Below are 12,299 nucleotides of genomic sequence, written 5' to 3'. Positions count from 1 at the left end.
GAAAAGTTAACTAGTTTAAAATTGGAAACTAAAAAATTTACTGATTTAATTAAGGTGTTTGCCAAAACTAACTATTAAGCTAATTAATAAAAATAATAATGACATAAATATATCAGAACTAAATACACCAAAATTTTAAATTTAGTAATTATATATTTTTAAAAATGTTTTTATATTTTAATTTATTAAAAATAGTTTATCATGTTCAAATTAGAATCATCAATTTTTAATTTATTATTATTTATAAATAAATATTTTATTATAAAATAAGACTTAATGTGCTTATTAAAAAATTTCAAGGAAAATTATTAATTTTTTCTATAATGAATGTTGCGATATTTTTTTATTTGTGACACTTTTTTAATGTAATAAAAGTAAAAAAAAAAAGTATGAGTAAATAATGAATTGTTTAGAAAAATAGAATAAAAAGTAATACAATCATTTTCGGCAAAAATATGTAACGTTAAAAAAATATTTTAAAAAATTAATTTTAGATATTTTATTAAAAAAATATTATTTTTATTAAATAAACTTTGATAAAATAATTTTTCAAACAACTTGTAGAACCCACCGTGGAGATCTTTATTGTTTCTTGATAATCGATGCAACAAACGTAATACAAAACAGAAAGTAACATTAGCAGATAATTGTTATACATGGAAAATTCTATAAACATTCGATGGTATTAATACTCATTGTCTCGTTTAACATTGATATATACATTTTTATGATGTTGCCTTATTTATTACTTTGGTCACTTTTATCTTTTTTAGCTTTCTTAAGAATATATACAAATTGCCGTGAATAGTTAAAAAAGATATTCTTTTCTCATGCAGCAATAACCTTAGTGTGCCCACAATTTCTGCCATAAAACAATTGAACAACTTCGATGCAAAATGTTGCTTGTAACAGGTTCTTTCGTTATTTCCAATATGTTACTTTCCGTTTCATTCTTCTTCCTAATTTTTTATTTTCTAAAAAGGTTATATTAGTTTTATACACATTTTATAATCTTGTTTATCATTCATTTTTAATTCCTTTTTATTGTGTCATTATTTTTTTCAGTAACAAATATTATAAAATGTCACAAGTTTAAATCACTCAAAATTGTTCACACTTCACAGTTTTACATGTTTTCGAATAAATTTTGAACGTAAAATTCAAATACAAGACATTTTGCTAAAAAGATTCATTACATGTATGTGAAGGTAATATTACTCATATTTTTTTAACGTAAAAATAAAATTATTGAAATTGACAAATACTCGTCATGTCATTCTTTAAATAAAAACTTAATAACAAATATTTAAGGAAATAATGAATGTAAGCTTTCTCTTTGTTATAATATTTTATTAAAAAAACTAGTGAGAGCAAATTTGAATTATTTTTTTATTGTTTTTAAAAAAATTTCTTGCTCAGTTCAAGAAACTGAAGGAACAAAACATGCGTCTCATAGCTGAAAAATAATTTAATAGTTTTATAGATTTTATTAATTTAAAGTATATATATAGTTATAATTTCTTTGCAATGCACTTTTATTTTAACTATCAAAAAATATTTTTAATATACAAATACGCAAAATAAAATAATTATATATCATAAAAATATAAAATTTGATAAATTTAAATTAAAATTTGAGATAATAATATAAATTTATGATTTTAATAAAACATAAAATTAATTTTTTCTAAAATTAAAACTGAATAATTATAATATATTTTCTCATTATAATTAAAAACTAATAACGATATTTTTAGAAAGTTATGTTTAAAAATAAAATATATTAATTCTAAACATGTCAAGGTAATTTGTTTTATAATTTCTTATAAAATTTATTTAAAAATAACTTACAAGTTATCTTATAAACTTTTAAAAAATATGTTGTAAATAATAATTAAAATATCATTAAAGTATATTAATATTTATTAAAAATAAAATTTAATAACCAATAGATCGAATGTTAAGTGGCTAAGTATTACTTAAATAAGTTCCTTAATTTGAGTAATTCACTTATCATATCCAGATGTGCGACTCAAGTCAAAATTTAAATAAAATTGAATAGAAAATAAAAAAATAAAAAAATATAATCTAATAACAAATTTTTAAAAATTTTACATATAAATACTCAAAGATATATATATATATATATATATATATATAATAAAAAATTTGTTGGATTAAAATTTTTTAAATTAAATTTTTAACATATAAAAGATAAAATAAAAATATTTTTATATTTAAAAAAGTTACTTCAAAATATATTTTATAAATAAAATATTTAATAAAAGAAAATTATGAATCTATATTTAAATTTATAATAACTATTAATAATTTACCTAAGCAACTATGAAGGTAAGTTTTGTCTTTATTTTAATATTTTATTTAAAAAAAACTAATAAAAGATTATTTGGTTATTTGATTTTTTTCAAAAATATTTCTTGCTCAGTTCAAGAAACTGAAGAAAACATTTAAAGCAAAATGCAAGTTTCTTTATTTTTTTGATTTTGATGCCTAATAATATATATATATATATATATATATATATATATATATATATATATTATTTTGCAACCGATACTAGATTTCAGTAAAGGAGTAAAACTTGTGTTCCATAGATGAAGAATGCTTTAATATTTTTATAGATTAACTTTATTAATTTTAAGTATATACTTGTTATAATGTGTGTGCGTTGGTGAGTTTATTTAATTTTAAAAAATTAATTTTAATATATAAAATATGTTAAATAAAATTATTATGCATTATAAAAATAAAAAATAAAAAAATGTATGATTTTATTGAAATATAAAATTATATTTAAGAAAAATAATTCTTAATAATTATGATAAAATTTAATTATAATTAAAAATAGAACTAATTATATTTTTTAATAAGTTATGTTTAAATTACATAAAGAGTTACATTATTTAATATTTTTTATTAAAAAATATTCTGAAAGAATCAATTGAATTAAAAAATTATCGTATAAATTATTTTATAAATTTTAAATAAAATTATATTGATTCAATACTTAATTTATGTACATTAAAAAATAACACAATATATATTTTTAAAATTTTAGATAATAGATATTATTTAAATACATTTTTATATTTTTTAAAATTTGAAAAAAAATCAAAAGAATATATAATTATAATGAAATAGTTAAATTCTCATTACATCTTATATATTAAAGAGCAATTTGCAATCAATAAAAAATATTATAAATATTATATTTAATGAATAAGTAGTTGATTATATTATTTTAGATTACATTTAATAAATATAGTATTGAATGTTACTTTAATAACATAAGATGGCATAATCAATTGTAATAAGTATAGATGACTAGAAATTAGGAAGGACATTGAGTGGGATAAAAAAATTGTGACTTTTTTGGGTCTTGGAGAAAAATGAATTTATTCAAGACAAATGGTGAAATGTTGACTCAACTTCAGCTATATATTGAGTACACTTCTCCAGCAATTTTCACATCGATCTTCCATCAGCTATCATTAGTTCGAATTTACTTTCTTTCTTTTACTATTGAAAAATGGCCTCTAAAGAAGCCTTACTCAACCTAGGTCTTTTGGCCATGCTCGCTTTCATCTCTTCAATGATGGTGGTAGCTAGAGACTTGGTGGAAGCTTCCGCAATGTCTAGAACGGGTGAGTTTGCTCTCAGTTTTCACAAACCTTAAATGATAAAACTTGTGTTCGTCAGCCCTACATTATTATTGTTTTTATGGCAATTGTATTGATAACGTTAGTTAATGGAACATGTGTTTGCAGGTGAAGTAGCTAAAGAGCAAAATTACGTGAGTGAAGTGAAAAATGAAAAATTTACAGGCCACGAACATGTTGATGGGGTGTGTTCCACACTAAATTGCTTCGGTTTCCCTGGTTTCGGTTGGCCTGGGGGTGGTGGCATGCCTGGTTGGGGATATGGGGGCGGGCCTGGAGGTGGCTACGGAGGTGGACCTGGTGGCGGCTATGGGGGTGGACCTGGTGGTGGCTATGGGGGTGGGGGGCCTGGTGGGCCAGGAGGTGGGGGACCGGGAGGACCTGGTGGCCCACGAGGAGGAGGGCCTGGAGGGCCAGGAGGTGGAGGGCCCGGTAGGCCAGGAGGTGGAGAGCCTGGTGGGCCAGGAGGAGGTGGACCTGGAGAGGGTGGTCCTGGTGGTGGAGGAGGGCCTGGAGGTGGTTACGGGGGTGGGCCTGGCGGTAGTGGACCTGGAGGGCCAGGAGGTGGCGGACCCGGTGGCGGAGGTGGTTATGGGGGTGGGCCAGGAGGAGGTGGTGGTCCTGGTGGGCCAGGAGGTGGTTATGGAGGAGGTGGAGGGCCTGGAGGTGGTGGACCTGGCGGGCCAGGAGGAGGTGGTCCTGGTGGGCCAGGAGGGGGAGGTCCTGGTGGGCCAGGAGGTGGAGGGCCTGGTGGACCTGGCGGTGGTTATGGAGGAGGTGGTGGTGGACCTGGCGGGCCAGGAGGAGGTGGTCCTGGTGGGCCTGGTGGGGGTGGTGGATATGGTGGCGGGGGGCCTGGAGGGGGTGGTGGATATGGGGGAGGAGGGCCTGGTGTTACAAGCTACTCTAGTGGCCACAACCACAACTAGAGTTATTTAACCCAGCAATAATCATCAACCAAAAAATACAATAATTAAAACTTATTTGAATACATAAATCAGTATATATGTATCTACCTTAAAAGCTTGCTTTATCTATATAATAATAATTTTTTACTTACTCTCATTTAAAGATTCGTGATGTTATTAAATCTGTATCACAATGTCTCGCTTTTTCAATTTTTTTTATCGTATTTAGTAAATCTTCATCGTCATAAAAATAAAATAAAATGTATCTGACAAGTATCTAGTATCAGAAAAAAAAAATTGAAATACTATCAGATTAAAATGTTAATTTAATTAATAGAAAAAAACTCAAATCTATATACCAAAAAAAAAAAAAACTCAAATTTAAAACTAATGCATGCCCCATTTATTTTTACTTTTTTTATATTTAACATTGTAACTGTAGGAATATAAGTTTTTTTTTAATTGTTTTTCACTGCATTTTAAAAAATTAAAATTGAGTATTTAATAAAAGAGGAGAGGTGTCCAAGCCAAACTAATAACTAAATTTGTACATATCATTGACTAGAGATCATATTAGTATAACTTAAAAAAATTATATTGTTTAATAATTTTTTATTGAAAAATGTATTCCCAAAGTAGCGCTGGAGTGGTGACGCATCGGTTAATGCACAGTAAAATTATTTTTTAAACTTAAATAAGTTATAAAAAATATTAAAAATTCTTAATGAAATTTTTAAATTAAATTTGAGTTTGCGTGATGAAAATATTAACACTTTGAAATGATTATTTTTAAATAATTACTTTAAATTAGGTATGTAAATTTATAATATTTTTAAAAATAGTTTTTATTATTTATTTTAAAACAATTATTTATAATAAAATATTAATTAAAAATTTATAATTAAAATTTTATTTTAATAATTTATTTTGACTTGGTTGATAAACTTTTATTTTTGTCTTTTCAAGTGTAATAAAAAAATTAAAACTAAGTAGTTGGTTAATTTAATGTTTATAATTAAAACTAATAGATGTTAGTATGAGTAACAAGTAGTGCTTAAACAAGTCAAAAATTTTATATATATAACAAATTTCTGATAGTAAACTTATACATCACATTTAGTCGCATGAACCTAAAGTGTAAATATATTTAGTATATAACATAGACAATTATAGAAGATAAAAAAAATAATACATATTTTAGATTAAAAATTGTTAAAAAATTAAAAAGTATTTTAATTTTACAAAATATTTTAGTAAATACGAAAACTTGACATTGTATAGAATTTAAAATATTATAAATTATACGTCAATTTATATAACTTATGCAACAATTAAGAATGATATAGATTACACATTAATGTTGTAAAATATTAAACAAATAAAATAAAAAAACAATTTTAAGTACTTAAATATTAATTAATTAATAAAAAGTATGATTTGATTTTAATAAATATTTTTATGATGTACATCAATATAGAGACCTGATATTTGAACGCTATAAAATTGTTGTCTGAATAAAGCAAATAAACATTAATTAATTAATTAATTAATTGATTGATTAATGAGAGAAATGTTTAAAAGAGGGGAATGAAAATATATTTTAATTAATAAATAAAACAATTATTTAATTAATTAAAATTAAAGTATAATTTAATTTTAAAATAGATTTATATGGTACAAAGCTTAAAATAATGGAATTACACAAAATTGTTCACAATTCGTAATGCATTAACACGGAGAAACTACACGTTAATCTGAAGATATGTATTAATAAAAATAAAAATAAAAATAAAAATAAAATTAATTTACTTAAGGAATCAATTGTTTAATTAATGGATGAGCAAAATATTTAAACGCGGAGAATGAAAAAAATAAATTATTTTGATTAATTAATATATTAATTAATTAATTAATTAAATTTTTTTAATTATATTGTATGATAACTCAGTTATACATGATTTTTGATAATTTATAACATATAAAATAACAAACATTGGAGTCTTCCTCAACTCAAGCTATATAAAAACATTTATTTGATTTTAGTTTCTTTCGTTTATAAAATGGCTTGTAAGAAAGCCTTACTCCACATAGGCCTTTTGGCCATGGTTGTTTTTATCTCCTCGATGGGGGTGGTTGTAGAGACTTGGTTGAAGCTTCTTCAATAGCTAGACTAGAACGGGTGAGTTTGTATTTTTATTTTTTTTAAATCAAATCTCACGAAACAGTACGCGATAAAACTTGGGCCAGAAGGGGAGGGCTGGTGGGTGAGGAGAAGGTGGACCGGGACAGGGTACTCCAGGTGGAGGAGGTCGGAGTCACGGGGGTGGGCCTGGTGTTAGAAGATACCCTCAAGGCCACAACTAGAGTTATTTTTACTTGCAATAGAGCTTGACCAAAAATTGCAATAACTAAAAATATATTATTTGTATTAAAAAAGCAATAGAAGTGTAAAAGCTTGCTTTTTGTTGGGAAGATTAATGCGTTAAGAAAAATAGTAGTATTCATTTAGAATATGTTGTTTAATGTAATTTTGGTGAAAAAAATTTGACTAAATATAAATTAGTGATTTCTTTATAAATTTGTGAACTGTGTGATACTAAAGAGAAAAATATATTATATTTCTTTTTGCATTGCAATATCTCTATGAGAGTGTAATATATGATATTTGAATTATTTTGTGTCAATTTATGTTTATCTAAAGATTTGCACGACGTTATTGAGTATGTGTAAAATTCAATGTAAAAAAAATATGAATGCAAGTTGTAATAATATAGTTTGTAGATAAAATATTTAATATGGTTAAGTACTATTCTTATAAGTTGGCTTGCAATTGGATCGTTAGAAATATTGATTTTGTATGTGAGTTAGATTGATAATGTCTTAATATATATATTGTTAATTTTCTAGTGAATTAGATTGATAATTTCTTAACATGTATTGTTAATTCTTCAGTTAATTGGATTGATAATTTCTTAATATGCATTATTGATTCTCTCTAGAGTTATAATGAATTGAAGTACTTTCTATGTTTTAAACGTATCTTTGATAAAATGTTAATGTTTAAAAATTTTTATTTTTTATTTTTACTCTGGTTCTTAATAATTATGTTAAACTACAAGTAATTTTAAAATAATTTATTATGTTAAAAATGTATAAAATAATTATTTTTTCTAAAAAAAATAAATATATGATATAAATTTATAATTTATAATTACTTTTTTATTTTAAATAATTAAATGGTAAAAACATAATAAAACAAGAAAAGTTAACTTAAAAATAAATTAATAGATCTGAATCATTAAACTTCAAAAATTTGCTTGAAATAAATAATAAAAAGTTATAACATGTATTTTTAAAATAATTTCAAAAATATTTAAATAATATTTTAATTTTTTAATATAATTCAAACACACAATCATAACCATTAATATTATATTAAATATGTAAAGTAAATAATAGAAATTAGTGATTTATTTTAAAATTATAAAAATGTTTTTTAATTTTTAAATATTTAAACAATTATAACTATCAATTAAAAAAATAATAAGAAACTAAAAAATACTTATTTGTTATTCTAATTTTGAGAATGTAACTTCTATTTTATTATCTCTTACTAAAATTTAAACACTTAAAGTTGGATAGCTAAGGAAGGAGGACAGATGTCAAAACCGATGCCATTTATGCATTACATATGTTTATATTTTTTATTATTATTTTAATTTTAAATATGATTTTAATATTTATATTTTAACAGTTTAAATTTTAATTATTTTAAATATTTTTAAAACTGAAAATAAACAATTATTAATAATAAGATTTTATTAAAAATAAACATTTGTTACACTTTTGTAAATATACTATTTATATAAATTTTTTCTATCTATAAATGTTAAAAATAAATTTTAAAAATTGACGATAATAAAATCTATTATTATTTTCAATAGTTCTGCTATAAAATTTTACTAAAAAAAATTAAAAAAACATATTTGAAAAATTAAAAAAAAAATATTCAAATGTAAAAATTAAAACTATATTTAATATATTTTTCTATTTCATGTGACCCGAAGTCGTTAACAAATGATGAATCCTTCTTGAACATCTTTAGGTTCTGCATCCTAATATTCTCTCGAGATATCTTCTCACAGTACCAAACCATAATAAACTTAAAAATGGGTTTGTAATAAAATGAAATTATGGATGAGTAATTTGTGTAAACAAATGATTTCTAGCACACGTAAATTTTCAACAAGATTTAAGAGAAAAAAAAATATCTAAGAGAAAAAATGATACCAACTCGTTTTTTGATAACAAAAGTGATGAGATTGTAAGTATATTACTAACGTTATTGAATGATTAATAATATATTATAGAATGTTAAATAAGACTTAAATATGATACGTTATATTTTACTTAAAAAAAAAATGGTACGTTATTTAGATAGAAAAAATAGTTTTTTATTATCTTATATTTTCTACCATATTTTTTTTCTTAACGCTATACTTTTCTCATATTTAAACAAAACTCAAGCCTTAAGATTTTAAAAAATCTTTAATATATAATTTTAATGGAAGTTGTTTAAATTGAAAGGGTTACATAATACGTGTGAAATGGATATTTAATAAGAGGTATCGTATTTAAACTCTAGTATGTGTAAATTTTTTAGATGAACAATTACAAATGGAAATTAAAAAATAATGCTTGACTTTTTGGGTTGATTTTTAACTTTAGAAAAAAAAAATTATTTAATGTTAAAAACACATCTTTATATAATTTATTGATTAAAAAATTAATAATCAATACTTAAAAAATTAATGAGTCTATGTTTTTTTAATATTTTATTAAAAACGTTAATAAATGTAAATTTGGTATTGGTTTTAATTTTTTTCAAACTTTCTTCTTAGTCAATTCAAGAATTTAATTGAATAAAGCATTCAAGGCTTGTTAGTTAGGATAAGATCATAAAAAATAGAATAAGAAAGTTAAATAAAAGAATAATATAATAAGAGTATAATAAATTTTTATCATATCTAATATTTGATGTAGACTTAATAGAAAGAAATATATGATGTAAATATGGAAAAAATTATAAAATTACTCTTTTATCTATATTTGTTAAATTAATTTTTATTTTTTTTAAAAATTATAAGTTATTTATTTTTAATTTATAAAAAATATAAATAAATTAATTTTTTAATATAGTTTTAAAAATATATAAAAACATAGAAGAGGGAAATAGATACATAATAGGAAAGAAAGGATAAAGATAAAAGTAATAAAATAAATTAAAAATATTTTGTAAAAAATAATTGCTATGCTCTTCTGTTTTTTTTCCCTTTTAATCAATTATATTTTCTGAACAATTATATTGGTCTAATAAAATATGATAGACAATGAGATAAATTAATTTTATTCTTATAATTTAAAAAACACTTGATTAAGAATTAATATGATAATTATCTCATTGGATATATTTCTATCTTAACCAATAAACGAGCTCTTAAAAAAAAGAATGGAAGTTATTATAATTTTTTGGTTAACTTGATGCTTAATAATTAATATTTACTTTATTTTATTTTGAAACACAAACAAGATAAGAGATTCACAGTATTGTGCCACTCGTTGGTGATTTTACCTACTTCCATTGCATACACCTTTGATACAAAAACATCTACTATTGAATGCTGCTTCAGTTCACAGCTCAGAGAATTAATTTTTTTCAAGACTAAAAATTAATTGAGAGAGAGAATGAGTGAATAAGGGTAGAGGTATTGAATGATGGATTAAATAATTCATTTATAACGGATGAATAAAAAAATTATAAATTTATTTTGATATATTAAAAAAATATAAAAAAATGAATACATTCATAACTTTTTTAATAAAAGGTCATTAAACTCTTTCATTAATATTTTTGTGGTCCATTCATTTCAAATATAAAGCAAACGCTAATGAGTGCTTTTAGGACGCTGGTTAAAGAACCAAAAGTGAAATATTTTTGTTAAAAATTGTAATAAATAAATTTTCTCCCATGATTTTTAATGCAATCAAATGTGATTTTCAAGAAGATCTTTCACTTTCAATTTCTTATATATTTTTAAAATAAACCCTAAAAATATAATATATTTTTTAACAAATATTTTATAAAAGAAAGTGAAATATTTATACACATTTCACATTATAGAGTTTAAGATTAACTTTTAAACATGTACACGTAGATTTATGCCTGAATATAGATTAGATGGTTAATGAATAAACAAATTGAACTACCACCAGTTCCATTTACTCCTGTTTTCAAACCCTTTCTTAACTTCTCCCCTATAAATAGAGTACAATGTCCTACTGAATTTCACATCGATCTTACATCAACCATCATTTACTTGATTTTGGTTTTGGTTTACTGTTGAAAAATGGTTTCTAAGGAAGGCTCAAGAATGCTAGCCATCTTGGCCATGGTTTCTTTTATCTCCTCAGTGATGGCAGCTAGGAACTTGGCTGAGACTTCCTTGTCAAAAAATTGTGACGGTAAAAATTGCGTAATTGGTATTCCTGGTTTTGGAATGCCAGGTTTTGGGGTGCCTGGTTTTGGTATCCCTGGAGGAGGGGGTTTCCCTGGTGGGCCCGGAGGTGGTGGTTTCCCTGGTGGGCCTGGTGGTGGTGGGCCTGGAGCTGGTAAGATTATATTAGACTTCTTTGATTTGCATTTTCTTATTGTTTATAATTATCACAAAAATTTAAAAAAAAAATGATAACAAGTTTATGTTTTTTCATGGAAAATGTAAGACACTTATTCATGTGTTTCGCAGGTGGAGTTGCTGACAAGCAAAATGGCATGGATTATGTGAAACAGAGCGAAAATCCTGGTCGTGGTGGAGGGCTTGGAGTCCATATTTAGAGTTATTTTAGGAGAAAAATTATGTTAATATTATCATCTTCCCATACTTATTTCAACAGAGTTAAGGAAGAGTATGCCTCTTAAATGATTGTTTTCCCTAAATAATACTGATTTTTTACTTTGCCTTTTAAAATCGTGTTGCTATTAAACCTATTCTTATTATCAACCTCAATTCTTAAGATTAAGTTTAAACATTCATAAAAAAAAAATTATAAAAAAATATACATTTATCATATTAAAGTTATAAATATATAATAATTATTTATTTTTAATAAATTTTATTATTATTAATTACTTGTCTTTACGCTCATTTTCATCCTTTAATTAAACAAGGTCAATGGAAATTTATTACCTTAAATTAATCTGACTACTGATTTAATTATGGGATCAAACTTTTTTCTAACTACTTCGTCAATTCATGGTTGATTCAGTTCAAACAACACTGTATGAATTAAATGCTATCGATCAAACAATACCCAGTAGGATCGCCACATAAAACAGAAATTTGAGCAAATATCATATTTAATTATAATTCACCAACAGAGTATTCTTTCCATTCCGTGTTATTGCTATGCAGTTTATAAAAAAAATAAAATTGATATCATTTATTTTTAAAAAATGAATTTTTAGCATTCATTCATCTTTCTCATTTATTATTTTGAAAATTATTAACCTAACGTTCCTTATTGATGCTGTGAATACAACAAAGAAAATAATAATGAATATTAATTCAATTTTTTTAAATGATAAATAAATAAACAAATTGTTTGAAAATGACAAATAAAATGTTTGTTAAAAAAATATATAATATAAAAAATG

General features: G+C 23.9%; 2 protein-coding genes across 2 annotated transcripts; both read left to right on the top strand.

Moving 5' to 3' along the window:
• The first annotated feature begins 3,550 nt into the window (after positions 1-3,550).
• LOC113874507 (glycine-rich protein DOT1-like) lies at positions 3,551-4,609 on the top strand. Its single transcript, XM_027512728.1, has 2 exons — positions 3,551-3,665; positions 3,789-4,609. The coding sequence occupies exons 1-2, from the start codon at positions 3,551-3,553 to the stop codon at positions 4,607-4,609; spliced, it is 936 nt and encodes a 311-aa protein (XP_027368529.1).
• Positions 4,610-10,995: 6,386 nt separating this feature from the next.
• Positions 10,996-11,480, top strand: LOC113874506 (FAM10 family protein At4g22670-like). The gene is made up of 2 exons (XM_027512727.1): positions 10,996-11,257; positions 11,392-11,480. Exons 1-2 carry the CDS (start codon positions 10,996-10,998, stop codon positions 11,478-11,480), a joined length of 351 nt encoding a protein of 116 aa, XP_027368528.1.
• The last annotated feature ends 819 nt before the right edge of the window (positions 11,481-12,299 follow it).

Source organism: Abrus precatorius, unplaced genomic scaffold (genome assembly GCF_003935025.1).
Source record: "Abrus precatorius isolate BTA unplaced genomic scaffold, Abrus_2018 Scaffold8, whole genome shotgun sequence".
Classification (NCBI taxonomy): domain Eukaryota; kingdom Viridiplantae; phylum Streptophyta; class Magnoliopsida; order Fabales; family Fabaceae; genus Abrus; species Abrus precatorius.
Note: the sequence above shows the minus strand (reverse complement) of the source record. Positions and strands in the feature narration are given on the sequence as shown.